We start from the raw sequence: 27,933 nt of genomic DNA, 5'->3' as shown, positions 1-27,933 counted from the left end.
AGTACCACGCATTTTCTCCACGCTTAAGAGACTCCAATTTTATCTATACAGTTAGCCTTTGAAAATCAATCTAACGATTTAACAATTTTCCACGTGGATTAAAGAGATGGTGTAGAAAATAAACAGAAAATTGGATCGCTCGGTTAAACCGGAGGCGCGAGGAGAACTTGTTCAATGTCGAGGATGTTAAGGATGTACTCTGAAAAAAATATGTCTGAACGGTCCAATGAGTCGATTCAGTGGATATTAACACGTCGAAGGGACAGCAACAGGTTCCCGTAGTGGTTGGTTTTCTTCATTAACGTTAATGCCAGGTTGCAGCTGATTAATGAAACTAATAACTCGCGTCGGCTTACGTGAGTGGCGCATTATATTTCGCGAAATTGTTTGACAGGTGGCACGTTGCGTTTCTTAATTCACATTGATTCCTTTGATTAATGAGCGGTATAACTCACTTGAAGCGGAGGTTGGCGGCTGCCTGTACGCGATATATATTAAGAAATCGACTCTTCTTCGGCCTGTTCTGGATCTCGAAATAATCGAGCTAAATATTTGATCGCTGAATGAATCGTGACGGTCATTGATAGCAGGCTCGTTTCAATTCACAATTGATTGATTAACACACGATGCAGAAACGGTATCTGTTCTGGTTGGAACATTAACCTATTTAAACGAGCCATTTCGAGACGCCGCTTTAGGGTTTGCATCGATCTCGCGTTTTTCTTCTCTCTCTTCTTACGAACGCGAATAGAGGATTTTTTCATAACTTTATTATCTTGTTTCATTGTGAGATGTACACGTTCAAAAATATTTACGATAAAAGATTGGTTGTTTTCTCCGCGTTGTCTTACGAGTTGGGTAACTTGGTGATCGATTTTTCTTGACAACGCGCAAGGACGATCACTGAAGACGATTACCGAATAGTTGTATCACCCGGTTGCAGAGTTCGTCCTTCACCTTCAACCATTTCATTATGTTCGCGTATCTCGCCACGGCCCACCACCAGTTTCACCATCGATTTTCGTCGTCAGTTCTCGTACAACCTTCTCCAAGGGCATTCAAACCTCCAACATTTGCAATTTCAACACTTGCTTCAATTTTGTTCCACGATCTCTTTTTATTGTTCGACGATTTTTTCCAAGCAACGAATTTATTTCTTCATTTTCATTCTATTCGAGAAGTATCGCCTTTGTTCAAAATTAAAATCAGATTTATCATCTGGTAAATTATCGTAAAAGGATATTAAAACGTTATAGAATACCTACGCCACCTCCGCCTTGTTATACCGTTGAATCGAGCGTGTTTCCTCACAGCTGCGAGCGCTTTTAAAAGTGGATAGAGACCGGCGGAGTTGCTCGTTCGCTCCTCGCCTCGTCTAAATTTACCGTGGCAATTACACGGATTGTAACCGGTTCCGACTTTGCTCATTGCGCTCCATTGACTCCGTACGAAATCCCGTACCAACTTTTAGGCGTTCTTTTGCGATTTTCACCCGTATCAGTAGCATGTTTTCCAAAGAAACTCATGTCCGTCTAGTGCGCACCCACTCTACTGTCGGATCTCTTCGTTTTCCAACGGCTTCAAAATCTTTCAGTCAAAAAATATGTACAAATTCGAATTCTATGCAAATTAATTCTTCACAGGGAATTAATTTCTCTTTTTTTTTTCTTTTTTTTTTTCGACCGCTTTCACTTTAATTTCTTACGTAATCATTTATTGGAACGATGATTTGAAAGACACGTTTCCCCGTGCAAAAATTAATCAGCATTTACGAGTACAAGCCTAAACGCCGCTATAAAGCGTGAAGTAATAAGAAGTATGAAAATTCCGGAACAAGATGATTATGATATTAAGCATACGATGTAAAAAGGTATACGATAATAAGCAGCCACGTTGTCGGAGCTGAAAATGTACAAGAGAGCGCGTTGATGTATTAATTGACTGACAAGAAGAAAGTGATCACGCCCAATGGTGGTTACGCTTCGCGGCGAGTTATTCGAAAAATTCGATAATAAGAACTCTGTAGAAGGAAGAAAGGGAAAAAGTTGGCGGATGAAAAGTTCGAGACTCTCACGCTCTATCGGCGATGCTTGCCCACGTGTGTTGCTTAGATTTCGTAATGAAATTGCGGCCGCGACTATAATTTGCCTGGCGATGCACGAGCCTTTATCTGTTCGCATTCATCGCGTTACGATCGTGTCAGATGAGTTCAAACTACGGTCAGGCCGTCTGCATTGTGCCGGTCGATGATTATCTTTCGAGTCAAGTCGTTCGAGTGCCAAAGGAATCGGTATGGAACGGTTAAGTACTTCATTGGACGCGTCAACCCGATGGGAATTGCCGTTCCATAGAATAAAAGGTCTTTCCGTCATCGATAAATTGGATTCTAAATTCAGAGCTTGTATCGATCAAAATCTGAATACCATGCTGGTATGTACTTCATGTTTGAGCGACGAGTATATTGAATCTTTCCAGCGAATAATAAAGATTACAAGCTTGCTACGGTAAACAGGAGGCGGTATTCACGAGTCCGCTAGTCACCCAAGGTGTTGCATTATTGAGACACGTGTATCGGATTTCCCAATAATTATAGATCACTCGTTCGTATCCCCTTGTGTTTATCGCGTTACACGGTGTCGGAAGAATTCACGGGCGTACCACCCTGTTTGCATTCTGACGAGCGATTGTCTTCCCCGAACGTGTTCAACACACAATATCGCTATTCCGGTTGCAAGAATAATACACATCGGTATCCAATGAAACATATCACGTATCAATACGTACGTGTTACTTACTTGTAGCCACTTACTTGGCACATACACGACCAACAGCCCTGCAATTACTCCCTCGTGGCGATTTAACGTATCATTAGTACGAGTTACGTGAGCAAACACGTTCGAGAGGTTCGCAGCATTTACGTATTTCGTTACCTTGCTCCTGGCCGTATTTTACTGGGCGCGTCTGCGTATAGATATATTTTTGGTATCGGTAGAATAGACAACGAGATTGCGTTCATTTTTTACTTTACTCAAATTTTCCTCAAAGTATACACTTAAAATGCATTTAAACCATTTTTCATTAAATCGTATTTCTATTCCTTGGTGGATATTCGGGTTATCGTACCTATGGATGATTAAAGTCGTAATGGGATGTCTTAGAACTTTCATTAGTAGACTCCGGATATTTACAGGAAATTTGAAAGTAAAATGTATGTATGGAACACGTACAATGCGTAAAAAATTAAAGTAGTTGTCATAATATTTATTGGGTAAATCAGATCTCTGTGCAGATTTCATTTCTTTAATTGGATCTATGAAAACATTTACAATCTATTGATAAGAAATCACGAACGACCCAGAAAGGGAATGTCAGAAAGAGGGTGTCTACGTGTCTCGTCGATCGAAGTTCGATCGCAACGATCGTTGAGAAAGTTGGAGAATTCAGTCAAGTCACCTCCTAACTCCCTCATGATTATTCTCTAAATTAGCGTCTGATTCGTTCGATACATCGAAAACCGTGGATTTTGTCGCTTCCTCGAAGCAACGGGTTTATTTATTCATTTCCATTCGAAGGGGAGATTGGAAATTTCCTATCGCCAAATCGTCGGCCGAGCCAAGAGAACAGCGAGGAACATGGAAGAAAGTGTGAAACGGTACTTTCGATTGACGCATCTCGATACGCTCGATTCGTGCAAAGTAACGACATACATCGGTCGTGAATTTGCATCCAAATGGTCGCGCACGAAAACCAAAAAGAGGGGACGTAGATAGGAGTAGGAACGAAGAAAGAATCGGCGAAGCATGAGAAACGTTCGGCCCTTGAAGCGTGTTCCGTCGTCGTGCGATTCGCTTGGCGTGGCGTAGAACGAACGTGCGCGCGCGAACGAGTCCCCGCCGCGGGCGATGTAGAAAGCTGGATGGGATTAGGGTACCTATTACGAGATTCGTTGGATTATGTCTACCTGTTCGTTGATTTCTGTACTCGAATTTGCCCGAACCTGGCAGACGAACTGCGTTCGATTTTATGGTGGGGATGTTGAAAAACATTACGTGAAAGCTATTTCGCCTGCGGATATCGTGAAAAAGATCGTGGAATTGATTTCAAGACTTCGCTATTCCTCGCTGGTTTTGATGCCGCATCGGTTATCGTATGGGAAAATCAGTAGATCGTTAAATGAATGCTAAACCGAAGGGTAAATAACGTGATTTCTGTAATCCTTTTGTTTCTATAAATGATCTAACGAAAGGAATGATTAATGGGATACGGTAGATCGAACGTTCTTGAAACGAGAAATTAATTATTCGTGACACACTGACGATGTATCAGAGGAGGGAGGAACTAGGAACGCGTGTCTGACTAGTAACCGCTCATTCTACTCCACGCTTGTCCGCTACAGTGTTCCAAACGAGGTAACAGCTGCGTCGTTGTTTCATGTTTACAACATGGTAAAAATTGATCGAGTCTTATTAGCTTGGGTCGATTCCACGACTCTGGTCGCTTTCTAGCCGACGCATTATCATAGTTCGCCTTAAACCGACATGTAACCGGCGAACACGTTGATGTTACGCGTTCGCCGCGGTGGCAAAAAGGCGTCAGTTATTTCAATTACGGTATCGTACGGCTGTTTCGATTTTCTCGTCGAGTGAGAGGAGAGACTTTAGAAAACAGCGACGGAAAAACCTGCTCGCTTAATCGATCTTTGATCGCTTAATCGAGCCAGCCGATGCTACCGGCTTGCGACATCCGACAGGTAGAACCAGACGCACAACCGAGGGACCGAATCGAGAAAGGCCTCGAGCACGAGGTTTCTTCGCTCGATCTAGCTTTTTGCGATAGATCGTCGATCCATCTCATCCCATTCCGTAATACCATACGCGGCCTCGCCGTGTATTTTTCTTGGACGGCCACGAATGGCAAACGAGATTCTTCTTACGCGTCAACCATTAGCGACAACGAATTTTTAATCGACACACGTTTATACGGGTTCCGAGACACGAAGCCAGTACCTTCTGGCAAGTTTCGAACGTGGATTTACGGTGTAGGATCGGACAAAGATCGCTCGGACTGATACTTGCTACAGGTTTCCCACGAACGTTTCTTCAGCCTGAGATTGCTTGGTATATTGCAACCAATACTCGTGCCACGAAGAAACCTGTCCGGTAAAGTTTCTTTTTGATTAAACACATACGCTTTAGCCTAAGTGACCCTATTAGTCGGTGGTTATCTTCCTTGTGACGTGCCGCGTAGACGCGGTGACCCCGGTAAATCCTTTCTCTTCGACGTGTCGACCGATTGCAGCCTCCTCGTGCATCTGACATTCGCGAGGTGGCAAGCACGTCTTCCACTTGGATCGCGTGTAATCGCGCGTGTCCCGTATTTATGCGTTTCGCTGGCAACGTCCGCCGTGTCTGATTTAACGCTCGAGACTCGAAGATCGGTGGCTCGCTCGGTCGTAGTACGAAGAAATAGAATCCTTTAGGGACAACGAGTGAAATTGCGCAAGCGAGGAATCGCATTAGGAGTTGGTAATAATTTCGTCGTGCTTGCTTCTTGAAGGGAGAACGTGTTTCTTATAATTGGTTCCTCGTTACCGTCGATCGTCGTGTCTACGATGAAAAGTGCGATACATCGGTCGATCGATGCAAAAAAGGAATTCCAGCGTTCCCGTTGATCGTTCAATTACACGATTTCGATGACTACACATCGAGAGAATATTGTCCTCGATCGAAGGAGGAACAAAAACCGTGAGCCCCCCACGATCAGCAGGCGTGAGACGTGTCTTGATGAAGCGCGATTACAGCCTCGTACGGCGTTGATTGAACCGATAGGGATCTCGCCGATGCTTTTTCAAGCCGACCGTTCGAGCCTGAACTCCTGTGGATCCGTCTTGTCTCCCGGTGATGGTGCAGCGCTGTACTCTCGAGACAAGCTGTCGTCGAGAACAGTTTGCGCGACGCGAACCTACAGGAATCACGTAATTGATGGGACCGTATGCGGTCTGGAACCTCTGGCGATCGTTATGCAGATAAACTCGCCAGCACGTGCCGCAACCGGTGCACAAATTAATTCTGTTTTCAAGTGACGCTTCGTCGATTGCTTATACCATCGAAGTGAATCTTTAAGGTTACATAATCGAGGCTAGTGCCTGTATACTTAAAAGTTTCCTCTCAACGATTAAATGGCATAGTCTTGTGGAGGACGTTTGGTCGTATTGTTGATTAGCAACAAGAATAATTGATATTGAAGCCGTCAAATGTATTTTTAAAATATTTATAAACATAATGCAAAATACAGAGTCAACCGTAGATCGCTCGATATTGGTCGTTATAAGAATGTTCGATAAGAACGTTCGATACTAATTGATTCGCTAAAGACTGCGTACTGATCGCTGATAAAAATGCTCAAAACTGAAAACTGGTCGTCTTAACGACCGCGTTCGTTTATTTATACTGGTCAGGGAAGTACCGGAAAGTTTAACTTCGGTTGACGGTTACATGTAACGGCGACATTGTTTTAGCCGGAGTTTGTTTACTATTACATTTTGTATATTCTAATACTCCAAGGCAAAACAACAACACGATTCGAATTGTCCTCTAGCTCATGTGCCGCTACAATGTTTAAAACGATATCGAAATCGAAGAATCGAAGAATCGCAGCTTCGGCATTAGACTGACACAAAGGTAAATCGACTTTTCCTAGAACTAAATATAAATATTTCAAGCATCTCGTTGAATCAGTCGAGGAGATAATTCGCCGATCGAGCGGTAAACATTAATTAGAATGGCGGACTTCTCTCTCCGTTCGTATACTTTCAACCACGACGATTAGAAACCCACGCTCTCGAGAGGTTCTGCGAGAAGTTCCTCGACTGGTTCTCTTTTTCTCTTTCTCCCTCTCGCCCTCTATCGATCGCACTCGATTGAAATTCGTTTCTGCATCGAATTCGATGAAAGTATGTCGTTCCTAGTCGCTCTTGTGCGTGCGTACATCATCGAGATCTGGACGACGAGAGTGAGAGGACGAGCAACCGGTATCGTACGGCGCGACGGGGAAAGGAAACGATCCGTTCGACACGAATATACGCACGTGCAAGCAAGGGAGTTACAGGGAGATGTTCGAGAATGTAACGTCGCTCGTTTCAGCAGGCGAATTCGCGAGCGAGTCGCACGCACGTGGACGCCGCATTTTATCACCGGATAGCGACGAATCGTGGTCGTCCTTGAGCGCTGCGACGATAGTCTCGCCTCGAGGACGTCTCATTCCAGCCTTAGTCGCGATTTATTCCTATGTGTTTTATTTCTGGAAATCGATGAGATTATGCGTGATAATCGCAAATTACCGATCGCGGTCGAGCCGTGTCGAAGACGCTTCGTTTCGGACGAATCACCGCTGGAAGATTCGACTCGCTGCTCGACGAGTGAATGGACGAGAGTATTGAAACGGCCTGACAAATGTCAAGTACCGAAGAACAGAGCCTTGATTGTAATAAGGATTCGTGAATAACGTAAAAAGAGGAATAAAAGAGGAAGGTAAAATGTGCAATAATTAGGATGCGATAACGAGGTTGCTATATATGTATGCGCTCAGCCTTGAGATGCTCGAAGCATGGCATAAATTCTTCGTATTTGCACCTGAATGTCTAATTTATGTAGCAGATAAGGCTTTTAGACTGTGGAACAATTTATAGAGGAATATAAAGCCGATCGAATGATCGACTGCGCCAATAAAATGGAATAAGTATCCAACGTAATCCTTTCACCATGGAATTTCAACAGATTCACGAAACGCTAAACCGTCTAATTCCTTATTTAGCCTGCAACTCTCATAGAATCGGCGTACAATTATCTTCTAATCTTAAAGAATTCTTAACTCCAAGTCTACCGACAAATATAAATTAATACGATACCAAGGTAACAAAAATCTAAAGAAATCTGTCGTTTCTCTTATTTCAAAAAGTTGCCAAAAAGAAACAACTTTAGCATCTGTGTGTCGTCTCGTACCAAGGCCTTAGCTTCGAAGCGATCGAGCGAGAAAGACTCACGCCAAATGTGGAAGCAATTACGAGTTCTGGAACGTACGTTTCACGCGTTGCAACGCATGCATCTCGTTCACTTTTCGTCCAGTTTTATAGATTTACCACTTACGAACGCAAATGGATTAGTTTTTCATGGAAAAATGGTGAACGTAGTATGACGCGCGTCGTACGAAACACGATAGCTAACACGTGCCGATAGAAAATCATTTATTAATATTCAAATAGTCGGTAATAAACGTTGCCTTCGTCTGGGGCCGTTTCCAGCCGAAACCTGACTAGTTTCGATCGGACGAAGTCGACTCGATCGCGATTAAGACCGGTTGAACCTGCCAAAGCGGACGCGCCAAACACGGCCCCTTGCATAACTGTCCACCACCGTCGTGCCGAACACGTTGAATCATCTCGCAACACACGCGTCTCTCTCTCTTCCTTTTTTTCTTAACGTAACGCGAACGAAAAGTGATTAAACAACTTCGTCAGAACTTTTTTCTCAATTTTCCGTGCATTATCGGTCCTCTACTGTCGCGTTTGTGTTTGCGGTAGAATCTCGATAATATTATAATTACTAATTTCAAATCTTTCTATCTTAATTAACTAACTCAATACATACGTTATTATCGTTAATTATGATATTAATAACCCAGAGACATACGTATTTGAGCTGTTTATGCTAATTTTTTGTCATACGTTCATTCTTTTTCTCGTTGGTCTTCTTTTTTATAGATCAATTTTCCGTACATAAAATGGTCAGACTTATTATCGCAACGATAATTGCGACAAACATGATGATAGTTTCGATCACGCGGACTTAACCTCGTGAAAGATTATAGATGGTGTAAAGTACTTTCCGACAGCAAACAAATTGTAACGTGGGTTTCCGCGTCGTGAAATCGGGGAAATCCCCGATCCTACTCCGGAGATCTCGACGCCTGTCAAGGCACACGCTTCGCGATATTCTGCCGCGTCGCCTCTTTTGTTTTCCTCTCCATTCTTCGACCGAAGAGGAATCAAAGGATCGATATATGAGAGCGTGGAACACGCATGCGAAGATCAGGATGTGGGTGGAGCCGCGTCGTGCAGCCATTTTGCTCCCTACGCCATTCGTTTGGATACGCGTGAATCCGTATGTTCCCGTATCGTCGTCGTGTATGAATTTTTTAAACGTATCCCTTCTCTTTGACTCGCTCTTCCTTCCTTTCCACCGAAGGATGACGAAATTATGTCGAATTTCACAACACGATGCGCCACTGGAAATATAATTGCAACGCTGGTAGCGAGCGGCACGGCTGGTTTTCTATTTGCTTATTCTTTCATCCGAAGTATGCAGGATGATTGCTTACGCGACGCCTAGAAAAAGTTGCCTACGTTCGGCCGCATCCACGTTCCTCTTCGTTCGAGTCTTCTTTTTTCTTTTCTTTTTTTCTCACGCCTGTCGTCATTTTCTCTTTCCCGTTGTCTTTACCTACGAATGGTTTAGTCGAAAGGAAAAAATAACGAGCGTAGGAATCGATGCTCGATTAAGTTAATAGCGAATTACGCGGCGAACAATCATTACTGACCCGTCGTGTTTGTTCTTCGTTTCCAGGCCGAGCGTTAAGACAGTCTCTCGTAAAATTCCATGGCCTGTAATTATTGTCTGGTACTTTTCTAGCTTGCTGATTTATGCACGGAGATTTTTGCTTGGTTCCCGCGTTCTCCCGCTTACGGATCGTCGATAATTTACTGCTCTGTCGGCCCGTCCGAATATCGGCGAACGACGATCCACCGCGCGACCATATCGCCGATAGAGATTTTTTTCGCAATGGCTTTATGGCTGGACTTTCCCCAGGATATACAGGGTGTCTCTGTAAACGGTGATTTTACCGTTGAACGTGATACACATTGTGTTTCGTGCGATTCGCCAGCGATTTTGTGTCACGGCTCGAGGCATCCACGAACGGAGGAAACAGCTTACATCGTTCCTGGGTATCGACGTTGCAGATACTTTCTCCTATCGTACGATTAGCGAATGGGGATATCCAAAAGTCATTAAACTTTATGAGAACCTGTATCTTTTTTTATTTTCTCGGCGGTTGTCTAGTACACTCACAATTACGATTCATCTTCCGTCAAAACGTACCCGAACCACGTCCATATACAACTTTCTCTTAAAAGCCTTCAGGAGTCTTCAGCATCTAACTATTATTCTGCAGTGCCATCTCTGTCTCGAAATCCACGAAAAGAAAATCCAAACTAGCCCGACTTAAAGAGAAAGGAAGAAATCTGGAAAGATTCTTCGCGATAAGAGTCCTAATCAAATCGTGCACACATGCAGCGAGGGAAAACCAGAAGATTCCTCGTAAACCACGGTCATGCTTGCAACCATTACGAAATTCGTTGCACGGCATTTGTTTGCGAGCGAGGATAATCCTGGCGTACCATCGAAAAGCCCAGCTATCGTCCTGTGTGTGCCACTGAATGCAGCCGGGCTGCATTGCAGCTGCACCCACGAGTCACACATCCTTCGTCGTGTCGTTCCCTTCTCCTCTTTCTTCTTCTCTCTTTCTTTTGCTCTTTCTTCTTCTTCTTCTTCTTCTTATTCTTCTCGGTCGTGTCACGGCATACTGTGTACCCTTCCCACTTCTTTATTCCACGGCGCCTGGCCTGTGTACACGCGTGGTGTGTGTACGTGTGTGCATACGCGCAGTGCACGCCGAGAGAGCAAAGGAGAGTGCTCCGGCCGGAGCTAAGCCGGTCTCACGGTAGTTCTTCGGGGTCAGGGGGCGATATACCTACCTACCTACCTATCAGCCTGGCTGCTCGAGCCTGCGTGTCGCAAGCGACTCTCCGTATCCTCCTTCTCTCTCTCCTCCCTCGCGTAGCTCGACGTCGAAGCTCTTCTTTCACCTCGTTCGACACCGTAAGCCGCACTCTAACCCGGACCACGCGAGCCGCGACTAGCTCGCGAGCGTTTGAAACGGCCTTTGTATTCTTATTGGCCGCGCTAGCTATCGAGCAGCCTTTTATCGGGAGAGGTCAATCCACCGAGAACGTATCTAATCTTTCCAGGGTATCTGGACAATTTGTTTCAGCTTGGCTTTCCTGGTCCTGCTTTCACGGATCCGTGATTCGATCCGTGTTTCTTCTCTCCTCTCCGTAAGCCGTGTATTTTGCTCCTTCTTCGAGGTTGTCGATCGAAGGATTGCGTTTGTAAACGTAGGAAACCGAACGTACTGTCGAACGTAGCAGATAGCGGCCTATTGGTTCGGGCAGTATCTTTCTATGTGGAAATGTTTATGATAGCAATAAAAGATACAAGCTGTGTGTTTTCTGTGAAATTGCAGTGAAATCTTTGTCGAATAGGAAAGGTAAATCCTCGAGGAATACATCCGGCGGAATGATTGTTTGATAGAGTGATTAGCATGTTTGGATGGTTACGAATCTTTTTCTTTGATACGTTTTTTTTTTTTTCGTTACGCGAAGGTTACCGTGCTCGGCGAATTACGAAGCCGGTGATAATTCGGTCTCGGTGAATGGACTGCTAATGAACTGTCGAGAACGATGATAAGCACGTATCAGACTTCGGATGGAACGTGATCGCGACAAGAGGGTGACTCAGGATTCCCGGAGAGATTGTTGTAATCCTAATTGCGATGTCATCAATCTTTCACTAAATTCAGCGAAAGAGAAAGCTGCACTGAGTGCATACGCTGGACCAGTTTTAGAGTACACGTAGCATGGAAACTTTCAAATTATCTTACGTCCGATTCGACGATCCTGTGATTCATTCGACTTTCCACGCTGTGAAAAGATATATGACACGAAACCATGCTAAATTAACACAGAAGGAAATATTTTCTATTAAAAAATATTCGAAATTAACTCGCAAATAAATTGCACGACGCATGGATCATAAATATTTCTCAATATTGGAATAGTCGTTCGATTTGTATTACGAAAAAATTAAAACAAAATTTCATCTTCTATGAGAGCAAGAAAAAGAAAAAAGAAAATTATTTCAATTTAATAGTGAAAGTGTTAAATAGGTTTCGCGATGCCTTCAGGATACGACTGACTAAGAAAAATTAATAGTATAATCAGTGGTACATAGCTATTAAAGTTCGCCTCCTAATGGTAGGGAGATCGGATGATGCAGCATCTGCAATGATTAGTGCACATTAGGTAAGTGGGTCAAGATTTGAAATCAATATGATACGTGTTCATGTATATGTATTTTATCAAAAAATAATCGAGTCGAGTGCGATAATACTAAAGAGCCAGCTTGTTTACTCTTCGTTAAATTTTGTGAAAAGTGACTATTATGAATTTTTCACGGAGAATCAGAAATTCAATTTCTGAGCCTGACTTTTCTACGACTTCCAAAATGCCCGCAGCTACTGTATACTACTGTAGCAAGCAAACCTCTTGACCAGTTGCCAGATATGGATGATATCCATCATATAATCATCTCATAGGGTCACCCAATGGTTACTTATCCTAAAATTATAATTTTTCCTTATAATTATCTTAATTGCTATGAACAAGTTTGGTGATTCCTTTCTGAATCTGAATCTGCCTTGTACAGTGTCTATCGTAGATCAATGGAGCAAAAATACGTATGAGGATTCTTAGTGCCATTCCCATATTTTCAATTTTTGTGTATATACAAGAACTGTCCGAACAAGATACGAAGATTGTCCAAACTAATACAATTGCCATCTGACCGAGTACTCACCCTGGATATTATCCACATTATAGTGAATCAATGGTTACCAGTTCATCCATAGTCTATATTCCGAATGGAATGGCAGCTTCTTTCCCTTCGGCAATGCTTTCTTGAAGTACATTCCAATGTGATGAAATTGGGATTCCCAGTAACGAACAGTGCAAGGACATCAGAACAGGAATTTCAGCTTAAAAGAAGGTACGCAAAAAAGGAGTTTCGGCGATAAAAATATAAAGAAAATTGAGGAAAGAATCTCAGCGATGAAAACACAACGTTAGAACGCAAAAGCAAGAATCTTTAATAACAAAATAACACTACAAGATATTAAGAAAAATACAAGTAACCAAAGCAACATAGCAAATGAAAATCAACGTCCTAAAAAAGATGCACACAATAGACAACGAAGTTCTTTAAAAACTTAAAACATCCTAAGAGCCACGTGCTAGAAATCTAATAAAATCCGAATATATCGTATAGAACTCTGCCATCATTGTATAGACTTCGCAGTACCGACTTTGAAAACAATCTCTCTACTATAATTTCTGAATGCGAAATTCAGGCGTGAAAATAAGAGAAATTGGAAAAGTAATGCCAGCTTCCAGAGAAGTAAAATGCGATGAGCACAGCTGCTAAAAGGAAAAAGGCAAACGAAAGGCTGGCACACGACCGTCCCTACTTAGCAGTGAAAGGGTTAATTATGATCGTGCAACTGGAGAGACGCTCGGCTCGTGTGGGCGAACCGATGCGAGCTTTAAATCGAAGATATCTCGGTACGCGATTATATGTCGCGTACGGCTGCAAGACATGATCAGGTCCTACTTTCTCTCGTGCACGCACGCTCACCCACCACCGGTTGCTAACGTCGTTAGGTGTGCCTGCATACGAGACGCGTCGATTGATCGGCAATATAATTCTCGAGGTTCGAAGGTAACGTTGTAACGAAGAAAAGTCCTCCGATGCGTCTATTAATAGCGTCCTTCTTTCTCTTTATCTCCATCTCTCTCTCTCTCTCTATTTCTCCTCGTAGCTACGGGTTTTCTCATAAACGACACGTTAGAAAGAAACTTGCTGCCAGAATGAATTATTCATGAAGGATATCAATTATCTTGGTAAGCCATGAAATGAAAACACGTGACTGGACAATCGTTGCAATTAGCCCGTAACTTATAAGAATTTCATGCCTAATTGTGGCTGTACACTCGTCCGATGCTACCAAGTAACAGTGACGTCAGTGATGACTCTTCTGTCAAGCGGAAAGTGGGTCGTTTCGTCATGAAAAATCGCACAAAATTTTCACGCCTGTCTTCCCGGGATATGTATCACTCAACGACTCTTACAAACTACACACAAAAGTCTTTCGCAATTCCTGAATGTCCAGAATTCCTCAGTTCAATTACACAACCGCGGAATCTGTCTGTTAACACGATGATCTACGACAGTGCGTATTTTTCTCTTCATCTATATCTAGCGACGCACAAACAGCGTCTAATAGTCCTACGTAATGTCATCTTATTTGTCAAATCAGTCTTATGTATTCACATAGAAAATTACTCAAAGCTCTTCGTTCGACATCTATCCGATCCTTCCAATCTTCGTTGGATACGGTACACGCGAGACGATCGAGAGTGGAGTAGAAGGAAGCGAAAGGAAGAGCAGATACAGGAGACTGGCAGGAACGAGTGGTTAATTCATGAGAGCAAATTGTTGAGAAACGGAGCAAGTGGCTGTGCGCGGCGTGGCTGCACGTGGTGGCACGTGGAGAGGCGTGGTTCGTGGGAGGGCCGTGTATACCGGTGTAATCCACTTGGCACACGCTGTTCGGCTAACCCTACTCTTGCTCGTCCGTTCGCTACCCTACCCTGGCTACCTCTGCCTTTACCCTGCCTACGGTGCTGTCGGTGCTAGCGTTGTAGAAGTTAATCGAGTCCTTCCGTGCACGTGCACACCGGCTCAGGTGCAGCCTGTTTTCTCTAGTATGCGCTCCCGTAGGTGGGATCGGTTCCACTCGCGCCTCTCCTTCGCGGTCTCGCTGATCCTCGCTGTCTGATAGGGCTCATTGTTTTGGATCGAGCTATCTTAATTGGCGGAGCAACCACCTTGCACGGGTTACAACGAGAGAGGAAAGGAAAAGGTTAAAGGTACGGGTGAGAGAAAGAGAGTGGGCTATACAGGCAACATTTATGACTTTTCGTTAGGTAATGACAGACTTCTAGCCCGATCGATCTGACTACTTTGAGATTTATGGCCGTATAGATCCGATGCCAGCCGCGTTTGCATCGATACTTATCGAGCGAGGCTTGTGTGCAGTCCCTTTTAATTCACCATAACCGGTGTCGCTATCGTATCGAATCACGTCGCACCCTCTACACCCCTCTACGATTAATCTCCGCCACGGTGGAATCGTTTACGACTCGGCTATGCCATGTTTCACGACGTGAAAAACCACTGGGTGGTCCTCTCACGATCCCCATTGCGAAATTCAATCGAATCGCCGGTCTAGGTGACCGTGACTATCTCTCGTTCGCATCTTCCCTGATCCTTCGACGAGTCGAAAGGATGGAGCACTCAAAAGAGCAGAACGCATCTGTTTAACCCATCACTTGTTAATGTCACTTTCTATTCGTTCTTCTTTACGTAACGTATCAATTAATCGAAACGTATCAATTTCTAGCCTTTGTAAGGAAATTGTAGCGAACGAAGTGTGGTAATATTATACTAAGAATCGAGTGAGTTGCGATATTTAGTAAAAAAAAAAAAAGAAAATGGTAATAACTATAGTGATAATGAAAATGATGGAAATGTGATGGCAGGTACTAACAATTTTTCCTATATTTCTACGTTCTTTTAAGGTTCGTTTCATGCATAGATTCTAAAGATAAAAGGCGAGCGATCTCTTCGTTGACGGGACGAGGTATAGTCATCCCTCGGGCGTTAGGGATAATATCGCGTAATAATAATCGAGCAGGGGTATGGTAGCTGTCTGCATAGGACGGTAGTATTTTAAATGCCAATGATTTCATGTCTCCCTGGGGTGTCGGAGCTACCCTATATAGGACGAAACCTCGGCGTCGAGGACCTCAGTCGACGACGAGAATTCGACGATTAATAAGTCGGTACCAGATAGTGATAACAACCGGTTAAAACGAGTAGCGTCAAACAAGAAAAACGGGAACCAGTGAAAGTTGTTTCCGAATTCCACTGGCTGCCAGGCCATCCTTGGCCTGGTGGTCGAAATTTACTCGCAATTCTAAGAATCGATCTGTGTAACGCGTTCGTCTCTCACGGAACCAAATTCGTCCGAGTTCGAGGCCTCTCGATTCTAAATTGGTCGCAGAGATGATCACCATGGACGCCGGTCATTCTCAATATCGCAGATATTGTACGTACGCAGTTGTTAACTAAATTCTCGATTCCCGTCACGTCTGGACACAAAAGAAAGAAAAGATCATGGTACCTTTGTAGGATAGAAATAGTCCGACGCGTACATTCAACGCGTCATCGCGGGGAATACGTGTCAGAAAGTTTAGTTTCTCATCCCTCTTTGTTTCATCATGAAACAATGAACGCGTTGGCTTTGGACCAAAGAACTTTTCATCATATTCTGGAACAATGTCCTCGATAGACGTTATATGCGAGCGACGTTTTATTACAGAAAGGAAAAAATGTAGAGAGATGCGTTAGTCGAACTGCCGTAGATTGCTTACACCGCCTCTGTAATTGGTTTTATAAGATGCATAATGTTTAAGATCGGTGCATTAAGTCGAAGGAATTTAAAGCGATCTCGCTGCTAGCAGTAGCTTCAGGATGTGTTGCGTTCTGTTGCAGGGCAATTGCATTCGCCGAACGGCGACAGCGATAACAGCAACGGTAGTCAGCGTGCGGTGGCTATTACACGAAACGACGTAGAGCAACAGCAACAGCCACATCGCCAGCGGCATCAACGGCAGGCAACAACTACTGTTCCAGTTCTCGCCTGCACGAATCAGTCTTCTACAACCACGACAACCACCGCGTTCACGGTAGCATCAAGCATGCTTCTCCTACAGACGCAGGTAAAGTAATGTCCAGGTTCGCTCTTCGAACCCTTTCCCCTTTATTCTTTATTATTAATTATAATCAGGTCAATAAGAATTCACTCTGATGCTCTTCGCGCACCCTTTTTTGCGCGACATTACTCTCGACGTCATATTACGATCGATGGTCCATCTTCTTTTCTTATATTTCCAAATCTCGCGTAGCTCTTTAGAATGCTACCCTATGTCACGTTTTTCGTAGCATTTGCTTTTTCGAATGTTTTCCCGCGGTTAGTGATCCCTTGCCTTCAATTTTCTTTAGTACTATTTCATGTATTCGGATGTAAAATTAGACTCTGTCGTTCTTAATCGGCAACAAAATTGTTAATATCAGCCCTCTATAGTTATACGTGAAAACACGTTTCTTAACGCGATCGGAATTTACGTGAACGTCGTCTGGCGGAACCAGCTGGTAATTATCGAATCCCGTATTTAGTGGGTCGCTCGAGCTCGCGGAACTTTCACTATTTCACTATCTTATCTGTCCCGTGGTCTTCGAACTCCGCGAGTCTAGCTCGACCCGCAACAAGATCTGCCCTCCTACGTTCCGGCGTTCTTGATCGTCATCTGCATTCGCTTATCGCGCACCATCTGCATTCCTGCCCACGTACCCGGATCTCCAGTGTCGTCCTACCTGTTTCTATCCCTTCTCTTATGTTCATTTTCCGTCTTGAAAAGTCTTTTCGTTGAAAACGTCTGTCCGCGGGATCGTCACGCGTAATTAAACGGCTGACAACGCTCGGTCTAGCTGTACCACAAAATTAGTAATCCCACGTAGAGAAGTTACACGCAGTCATGCTTTCATGGTGTCGTAATTGCTCGTAGGAAGTTTCGTAAGGAAGAATGGGGGGTTGAACGGCTTCGAGAGGCCGTTTAGAAGGCCGTAGTCAGGGTTATGGTAGGCTGACAATTCGATCGTCGGCTCTCGAGGGAGCGATGAACGAAATGTCAGCTCAGAAGCGGAACCAACCCGGCAAATTGAATATCCACACCCCATCCTCCCTCCATCGTACTGATATCCTCCAATAGTTACCTGTCCAGACGTTCGTCCGTGTCCTTGTTGCGTCTATGTTGTCTTCGACTCGATTTTCATTTCCCTTCTTGGAGATATAAACGTTGCTTTAATTATTATATGTTTCACGCTGATATTTTTATTTATGCGGTATCGACGCGACAGTCGACCTTAATGTCTTTAAGTAAAATGTCAGACGATATTTATAGTAATATTCGTATTAAAGATCGTTTATAATAATATAGGGGAAGAGATTATAAATCGAGACATCGGTGTTCGTAACGAGCAAGATAGCATTGGACGATTATTAGAGTCACGTGGATCAAGTACGGATTTTATACGAGTATGGCGACTTTGAATTAGAAAGAAGAGATTCGTTCGATTCGATTAAACGTAGGAATCTCCGCGTGACTGTTTGAGTTACAGACAACACGCGATACGAGAGCCCACTTCGCTCTTCTCCGACATCCTCACTGCGCACCTCAACTGTACATCGATGTCTCGACACGGCTCGCAATTGTGGTCGAACAATGTTACCGCCTTGCAGTCGAGTACTTCGATTTGCCGCTCGCACGGCTCTCCCGACGTTGTCCGACGTTGTAGAAACAATAGAAAAAGTGTACCAGTACCACGGAATTGAATTATCAAGGATCGACAGATATTTCGTGATCCCATTAACCGTTGTTTGATGTTCTTTATCCACCGAAACAATATTAAAATATTATCAAATCTTTTTGCCAAACGTAAAAAAGATTTTGTTCGAGTTTGGTGCAACTTTGAAAACTTTAAATAGTTGAATAGTTGTCGATTTTACAAAAGTTGAATGAAATCTCAGTTCGCGATTGAAAATGATCCAACCGAGGTTCAATGCGATTTTTCTAGAGTCCTTTCGGATGTAGCACTCTGGCGGATTTATTGAGTGCCTCGTACACGGATCCAGCGGATGCAGGAAGTCTACCGGAGGAGCTGGACCCATTTCCAGAACTGCAGCTGGGTAATCCGCAAGGAGTACCCACGGCTGACGAGTCTGCCCAGGCACAACAAACGGTACATCATCAACAACCACCACAACCGCCCCCATCAGCAGCTCCTCTTCCCGAGGACGTGCAACCAGACTCCCTTAGGTACCGCTCGTTGCTTTCAATCTGCATTTCACCTTTCACAGATAGAATCTTAGATTTGGCCGATAGGTAAAAGATAAATCATAGTTGGCATTCTGTCATTACTTTTACGATTCTGCGAATCAGCTTGTTCTATGCGATTGCACGTTTCATTGTGTGATTTAACGATCATCATCGGTAGCATGAAGAAAGATCGTAGCTGGCATTTCGTTCGGACGAGTCGACCGGTCCACTGACATTTAATTCTGATCTGTCTGAGCAGCAGTTCTACACCCCTGCCAAGTTTCCAAGAAACCTACACGGCTCAACGGTACACCAGACAGGAACTGCAGGTTCTCGGCATCAAGATGGACGAGACAGAATGTTACGATAACTCGGTGTATCCATGCGCCACCGGACATTATCCCACCGAATTTTCACCCACATTGCCCTACCACGACCACAGGCAACAACATCTTCATCATCACCATCAACAGCAACAGTCAGCACTTCCTCCGCAACAACAACATCATCATAATCACCAAGGTTATTTCGCGACAGAAACGGCCCCAACTCCGACCACGGCTGTTCCTCCCCCATCGAATCATCGACAGGACTCGCCATATGGTGCAGCGGTCAGTGTACCCATGGTGTATGGTCCATCACCGACCATAACTGGCGGTGCCACACCGGTTGCACCAACGGACAATTACCCTACCGTCGACAACGTCGTCGTAGGGACGCCTCGTCCGCGGAGGGCGTCTCTACCCACGCAGAGGTCAGAGTCTGCGAGGTAATGAATCGTAGCCGGCTTTCATTATACGGGGGAATATTGATTTCAATGTTAATGTGTACTTGTTGAAAACAATTAGAGAATCTCTATTATGAGTGGATCTATTGTTAATCGAGTGAAGAAGTTTTATAGACTTTGTACAAATTGACATGTTGTTCGTGTGATACTGCCGCAAATGTAAATTTTAACATAAGATGCTGGCAATGGATATAACATAACAAACAGTTTTTTAATTATTTGGAGCAGTGTAGTTGTTGGATATTCTTCCTTTTTTGAACAATTTGTAATGAATCAATTACCGAATAAACAACTATACAATTTCGTTTTCTTTTTTAACATTAAAATATGTTATTTATCCGGGAAGATTAACGCGTCTATCCGAGATGAATTTCCTTCCCGACTTTGTTCGTTCGAAGAGAAAGGAACTTTATGTAATCTCTTGGAGTTCTGAGATTTTAAAGAAACGTGTCTCTCATTGACAGCAGTGGCAGTACAGAATCCCCGAAAGCACGCGGTGGAAGCGGAGGCACTGGAAATTCTGTGAGTTCTCCGTCACCTGGAAGCACAACCAGCAACGAACGAGCACCGCCAAGTCCCAGTCAATTGTGCGCTGTTTGTGGTGACACGGCAGCGTGTCAACACTATGGTGTGCGTACCTGTGAGGGCTGCAAAGGGTTCTTCAAGAGAACCGTGCAGAAAGGCTCAAAATACGTGTGTCTAGCAGAGAAAGCTTGCCCCGTTGACAAACGCCGACGGAATCGTTGCCAATTTTGTCGCTTCCAGAAGTGCTTGATGGTCGGTATGGTGAAAGAGGTAAGTGGTAGCATTCGAATTCATTTATCAATTCTTAAGAAAAAATTACTCACCATGAAAGATATACGAATACAAATTGTAAAATTATTAAAACAAGATAGCAAAGTAAAAAATATTGGCACATGTTGAAAATATTATTTTTCGGAAGAATATTGAGAATTCGGAAGGATATAACGAAAGTTATTCGTTTAATAGGTTGTAAGGACAGATTCCTTGAGGGGTCGTCGAGGTAGACTACCATCGAAGCCAAAATCCCCACAAGAATCGCCACCGAGTTCTCCAGTTTCCTTGATTACAGCTCTGGTTCGTGCACATTTGGACACGACACCCGATCAAGCGACATTAGACTATTCGCAGTATCGACAATCGAGTCCTGGCGATCCGCCTATCACAGAGGCCGAAAAGACTCAGCAATTTTACAATCTTCTCACTACGTCCATCGACGTGATTCGAACTTTCGCCGATAAGATTCCTGGTTTCACGGATTTAGTACGGGAAGATCAGGTAATGTAAATATTCCCATTAATAATTCTCAATAATCTTTTCGCCAACCTTGGATGATATGCTCGTGCAACCATATGCGAGTCGCGATATATTGTTTATTACGTATCGACGAGCAATATCTGTAAGGGAAGCTTTCATTAAAGAAATCGATAGCTTGTACATTTTCTAAAAGGTCAATCCTGACGAGCCTACGACATGTCTAATCGACGGTCTGATTGGTCGGTTATCTAGTTGCTAGCCTCGAGCCACCGATGAAAATAACATTCTCTCGTAACAAAGTTGCTTTTTTAACAATTTGTAACTCGTCTTCCACGATTCACGTATACCTTTCATACATATCGGTGGAAACGATATAGCGAGGTCGTAAAATCGATCAGGTGTTAAAGTTTACATGTTTAAAGACCGAAACATGTAAGTGGAGAAATTTTAGGATTAATAAGGAGCTCGAGTTTTGCTCAGGGCTGTACGATGTCAACTCAAAACTAGTTCTTCCTTTCAAGTAGATAAGTCAACGATGAAGAATTCTCTGCCAATCCTGGTTACCCGTGACGTACGGTTCTGAGCACGGCTAGATCAATCAATCAGTTTAACTTTTAATTTATGATCTCGTTATATCATTTTCATCGACTGTACGTATCATAACTATAATTTGATTGTCTAACACGAGTTTTCGTTGTTGCTACTCTTCGTAGGAGTTACTTTTCCAGTCAGCCAGTCTGGAACTCTTTGTTCTTCGGTTGGCGTACCGTACAAAGCCAGAAGACACCAAGCTGACATTTTGCAACGGTGTGGTTCTGGCATTGGAACAATGTCAACGTAGCTTTGGCGATTGGCTCCACAGTATCCTCGAGTTCAGCAAAGCTCTTCATATTCTCGACGTAGACACTAGTGCTTTCGCTTGTCTGTGTGCTCTCACCCTCGTTACTGGTAAGTTTCATCGAAGTTCTTATTTTTGTCTTATTCGAAAGAATATCATAAGTATGAACGTTACTTTTCTATTCTGATTTACCCTCGATTCCTCTTTCGTCTATTTGACGACTCTCCATTAGGCGCGATCGTCTGGTAGATAAATTATTTATCGATCAACCTGTTAGTTATTGATGCGACGACGAAAAGAAACCGCCATCGTTCGTGTCTATTGCACGCGATACGTCGACGCGATTTTCCTCGCGAGTTGCATGTGCGTGCTCCTTTTTGGCCAATTCAGCGACGTCGTAGAATTACGATTGCACGCAACATCGGCTTCCCTTCCCGTTTAAATTGTCTAGCGAATCTAGAAATCTAGTAATTTTCGTTACAAACCGGTTCATCCCTATGTCCATCGAGTGATTGAAATTGGATCGATTGATAAAAAACGCGTATGTTTCTCTGCTTAAAATTACAGCAAGGTACGGCCTGAAGGAGCCTCATCGCATGGAGCAGCTGCAGTCGAAAATAATCTCGTCCCTTCGCGATCATGTCACCTATAACGCCGAGGCGCAGAGGAAAGCACACTATCTGTCCCGTTTGTTAGGTAAACTACCGGAACTGAGGAGTCTGTCAGTGCAAGGGCTCCAGCGTATCTTTTACCTGAAACTGGAGGATCTGGTCCCGGCGCCACCAATGATCGAGACGATGTTTGTCGGTAGTCTACCGTTCTAATCACCTTCTCGAGCCAAGCCTAAGGCTTTATCTTCGCGTAGAACAATTCACTCTTGAGATCTTGTGCGGTTGCGTACCTACTCAATTAAGTTTCCTTAGTTCTTATACGTATACGTAGGTTTTACTATCTTCTTGCGTGTACCCTCACATGGTTTTCACACGAGTGTCGACGCATGAATCGTCGTATATCACGACGGTCAGCTCGATGAATCCTGTCGAGACTGTTTGTCCCGAGGCTGACTCGTCGTTTAGATGTTTTAGCGAATAGATGCGTGCATGCGATCGAGTATCGTGCAAATGTACATTGGAGTGAATGCACGCGCGAATGGACGAGCCGGAAGACGTGGTTTGTCGCTAAATTTAAGACAAAGTTCCCTGTGCGTGTATGGATGAGAGACGGGTGGATGAGCGGGGCGCGTGTCTTCGTGATGTGTCAGCGGGCAGACGCGAGTGCTCGACCTGACAACTGTTACTATTGTTACTACTATTATTACTGCTATTACTATTTTAACACTGTACGATGTAACAACTATTCTTGCTATCGAAAGTATCGAGAACCATGTAACGAAGTTGAACTCGGTTTCTTGGCGGATTATCGGGGCCCGCGGAGAAATGACAGTGAAACAAACGGTAGATTTCCCCTTTTGTAAGAGGATCTAGCGTTTTACTATGCGTTTATAGATGACGAAAAGAGCAGTGGCATCCGGAAGATTAATCACGGAGTGTTTTATCAATTGATAATTCTAAATGCTACGCTATTTCTCGCAAACATGCACAAATGAAACGAAAAAAAAAAAGAAAAAAAGAAAAAAAGAAAGAAAGGTATACAGTACTCGTTACACACATCTTATACGTACACATACACATGAATTTTTATCACTTTTCTACCTACTTTATACATGTATAAGTCGCTACGTCAACGAACAAAGTCGCTACGTTTCTTTCATTGCTCATGCTGCATCGATTGCCCCCGACGATCCGCCCAATCGGGACGAATATCTCTTCTTTTGGTGAACAAAAATGTACTTATTACTCGTCGAGGAAAAAGAAGAGAGAACGCATTGACGATTCGCAACATATCAGAGCAACGACGGAAGAGCGGAGACAAGTAGATTATCACAGATTATGTTAGTAATTGATATTCCTCCATCTACCTTTTGTCCCACTTCTAAATGAATTTCGCTCTTCCGTGTTGATAGTTTAGGTGTACGTAGATCGTGACTGTGATCACACTCGAACGTCGCGATGATGCTAAAATGAATTACTGGTAGAAAATCCTTGTTTCCTTGTTTCCTGATTCCCTGTGCTCGTATTCGTGCGAAACTTGTGTCCTTTGGCTTACTAGCTTCATCGATTCGAGGCTAATCGGTGCTCTGTCATCCCCTCCTGACCCTCGATCGCATGGAATTTAGTATCATTGAAAACGTGTGAGTGTCTTCCAAGTCACGTGGTCGAGATCCGCTCGGCCCAAAATAATTACCACTATTCTTGCGTTAATGTGATTTTAGACAGCTAAGGGAGAAGAAGAATGAAGTAGGACCCGAACGTAGCCGATCGGCTGCACGATCCATCCGGACGAGCATGAGAGGAACTGAATATACGTGCATAGCGTTATTTCGATCGTAACCGATCAACAATGAACAGTGGCTTCGTTACGGGTCCGGCATAAAGTTACCTATTACGTTATGACATTTATTTTTAATCAAACTAACGTAGACAGTCCTATTTATACGTATACCGCGCCGCTACTACTACTTATACTATTACTTGCTACTTATTAATTACTATTACTTAACTACTACTTACCGCTAATGTTACAATTTTATGGCGTTACTGTCGCTACTACCGCTGTTACCATCCGCTACCTTCTTACCACCACCTTGTGTTACCATAACTTGCTAAATGCGTAAGAAACATCGTCGACGTTAAGCACTCTTCGCCGCTGCAATATATCACCAGGATAACAAAAAAACGTCTCCTTTGGATGTAAAAGAAATAATCAACCCTAGACTGGATTGCATTGACGCACGATCCAAAGAAACTGGAGGGGACCCATGATGAATTTCATGGAAGATTAAAATCGCTATATCAAGGAATCGTTGATGGTTAAGTTGGCGTAATATTTCCAGCATGGCCCGTTGAAAATGGCCATCCTAATTGTTCGGCAACAATACTTTCCTCTTTTGTGTGTATGTTACTTGTCAACGTAAAAGTACAACCCAGTAAACCGATCCAACCGATACAGCGTTTAAATCGCAACATTAATCTTAGTACACCTAATTTCAGAAAGACACGGTCCGCGTGGCGATCGCCACGTGGTTCTTCTAACTTAACGAGAGGCAGGAAAACACGTTAACGATACATATATGTGCACAATAGGTATAAAATAATTACGTGTGTATACGTTACTCTCTACTCGCTGTGTGTATCCGCAAATGTTCCACGCTTTATAAGGAAACAGAGAGGATTCGAGTTCGACCACGAGCTGAATCGTCTCGATTCACTTTCTTTGATTTCTGCGCAATCGTAGTTTATTTATAAAAGTCGAGTTTCATCTTTTCCCAGTCTTTCTTTCGTCTTTTATATATTATTTCTCGATTCGTTATTTATTCGGTACTATTTCTTGTGCAAGAGTTATCGATTGCTAGCCATATAAGAGCTTCCGTTTAGCGGTCTTTCGTTACGGAAGAGTACACGGAGAAAGGAGTAATTAACGTCGAGCTTCATTAAACGGTGCTCGAGCAGACATAATTCAATTTTCAAGCCTGCACTCGCGATTAAGTTGTGAGTGTCAACAACAACAACGCTTTTCTCTGTGCAAACGAGCTTCATTGGCATTGGCCGCGTGTGTGGAAACGTTTGCGGATGGATACGATCGCAGGTGTTCGGTGAAACGAGAACAACATATGCCCGGCAAGAAAGCAAGGTACAAGTATCCGAAAAGGAGACACGTCACTTTGAGTTCTTTTTTCGAATGAAAATTAGGATAACGCCGTGGAAACGAACGGTTTCGTTTATTATCTAATTCGTCATATCTTCGACCGACCACTATGTCATAATGAATTTTCAATTAAGCATAATGCTCCATTTCTAGCAGCACGTATTAATATCTGATCCCCGTTTTCGGATTATATGACACAAGAACAAAATCCGTACGTTTCCATCGTGTGTGTATAGAGCGCATCGAGTCCAGAAGAGATTTAGAGGCTGATGGAATTTGTCAAATTAAACGGTGCTATTAGGCTAATTGTGATTAACGAGCGCTTAATGAATTCGAGAGTTCTTAAGTTTCTTGCCTCGCTGATATAATAGAGGGGAAGAATATTTTTGTTCCTATTACTTAAGAAAATTAAAGGAAGCATCGCGACCAGTTTCTAATCCCCTATTGGAGTAGAAACAATTTAACTCGTGATTGACGTGCTCCGATTGCGATTCCGCCAGATCTTTCCTGGACTCAACGCTGATTAGCGTTGTGTTATTTTCTACGATGCTACGACATGTAAATTGCGCGTGCACCTTTCCCGATTTAGCGGAAGGGATTACAAGAAAAAGAGATAATGAAAAAGTTTTAAGATCTTATATAAAACGAAAAAAAAAAAAAAAAGAAAAGAAGTGAGGAGGGATATAGGAATGAAATAAAGTAAAGCGGAGAACAAGGGATCTCGGATCGTTCGAACGTAGAAATATCTCGAATGAAAAACGAGATCATTTCGAGTATTGTTGTTACGATTAATTGTCATCGCTGTAAAATGAACAAAGGCCAATTCCATTAGGTGTACTTTATCCTCTTCCCTCGATGTAACAATAAATGTTCAATCAACGGATGATTTAATTTTTTTTTTTTTTTATTGAGTTCGTCGTTCTTTTTCTTTGATAAAATAAAATTGAGTGTTGCAATGTAGTATGTTCGACCTTCCATGTGGAAATCACAGTGTTTGTAAGGAGTTCGAAGTCGAAATTCGTTCCCTTTCCGTCCAAAATATGATATAGAACTTTTCCATGTTTGCTATTGTGCGTTGTATCGTTTACTATCCCAGATCAAGTTTTATGAAATCATACGAAAAAGAAGAATAGAAAAAATAAATAAAAAGAAATCAAACGTGGTAAACACTCGTTTTCGTACGGACGTTTCTACAACGATCGATCTGTACTCTGCCGTACGAATATCTGCGGATACACCCATATACACTACATGCACAAATACAAAGTACACATCGGAAGTGGTAGACGTTGCACCGAAAGTAAACAAACAAATTTACACACGTTGAATGTATCCGCGTGATATGTTGGTCGAAATCTGTGTCGGTCATCAAGCATATTGGAAGGATTCGTAAGAAAAAGAAATCAGAGAACGAGAAGGGGTAACAAGCAGAAGGGGAAGGAAATAAAAAAGAAAGAAAAAGAAAAAGGAGGTAAAGAATAAAATAATGTCGATCGATAATGTCGATATGTAAAATCGATATGTATTGACGGCCGTACAATTGAAAAGGAGGTGCGAATTATTGAAATCGATCGATAATTCGCCGATTATTTAATCAAGTACAATTTGTGTTCTCCTTGCAATTTGTTCACAACGACAATAAAAGGAATTGCAAGGGAAGTTTCCCGACCACCGGCCTTTTCACCCCTACGACCGTCGATATTTAGCAACACGTTAACATCGTTCTATTAAAAATTTGTAAAGTATTCTAATTAAAGATGTTTTACCTGATTCGCTGTAATTCTGTGCCGAGTCACACATACACACAGTCCCTCTCCCTCGCTTGGTTAATTATTATATATATAATATAATATAATATAAAATGATATAATATATAATTATTATATATATACTTATAAATATATAAATATAATGAAGTAATATAAATATAAATAAATATATATATATATTATATATACTTTCGATATGCAAACGAGAAAGCAATTTAAAGGCATGATGTGAGAATACAAAAACACATATATTGCGACCATTATATTTTATAAATAAAAGAAAAATTGATATGTGATATAGATGGTAAGGCACGCGGACGATGCGTTGCGATGCATTACGAAAGCAAATGTATTCTGTATATCGTTTCATTAAATCTATGAAAATAATCGACGCCCTTTCTTCTTTCGTGTCAGTATCCTGACGTGTCTATGACAACAGCGTAACTCTTTACTAGTTTCACTGTTTTTTCGTCCAGTCGCGGGGAGACGCGATCGCGTTGAAGCGCGTCAACGGGAGTCGTAAATCCCCGTTACGATTATAAGAATC

At 42.9% G+C, this 27,933-nt stretch overlaps 1 protein-coding gene across 8 annotated transcripts in view; it reads left to right on the top strand.

Annotated features, from left to right (window-relative positions):
* Hr38 (Hormone receptor-like in 38) overlaps window positions 1-27,005 on the top strand; it is a 58,475-nt gene extending 31,470 nt beyond the window's left edge. For 6 of the 8 annotated variants that reach the window (XM_072011511.1, XM_072011504.1, XM_072011507.1 and 3 more), the window contains 7 exons: window positions 16,566-16,792; window positions 18,708-18,949; window positions 19,209-19,718; window positions 20,201-20,531; window positions 20,727-21,035; window positions 21,728-21,962; window positions 22,420-27,005. In XM_072011511.1, coding sequence (XP_071867612.1) covers window positions 16,772-16,792; window positions 18,708-18,949; window positions 19,209-19,718; window positions 20,201-20,531; window positions 20,727-21,035; window positions 21,728-21,962; window positions 22,420-22,676 — 1,905 coding nt within the window. In that variant the 5' untranslated portion in view covers window positions 16,566-16,771 and the 3' untranslated portion in view covers window positions 22,677-27,005. Of the gene's footprint in view, window positions 1-15,823; window positions 16,120-16,565; window positions 16,793-18,707; window positions 18,950-19,208; window positions 19,719-20,200; window positions 20,532-20,726; window positions 21,036-21,727; window positions 21,963-22,419 lie in introns of those variants that run through there. The other 2 variants (XM_072011508.1, XM_072011505.1) reach the window with 2 other exon arrangements.
* Window positions 27,006-27,933: the final 928 nt, after the last annotated feature.

The sequence above is a fragment of the Bombus fervidus genome, chromosome 10, assembly GCF_041682495.2.
Source record: "Bombus fervidus isolate BK054 chromosome 10, iyBomFerv1, whole genome shotgun sequence".
Lineage (NCBI taxonomy): Eukaryota > Metazoa > Arthropoda > Insecta > Hymenoptera > Apidae > Bombus > Bombus fervidus.
Note: the sequence above shows the minus strand (reverse complement) of the source record. Positions and strands in the feature narration are given on the sequence as shown.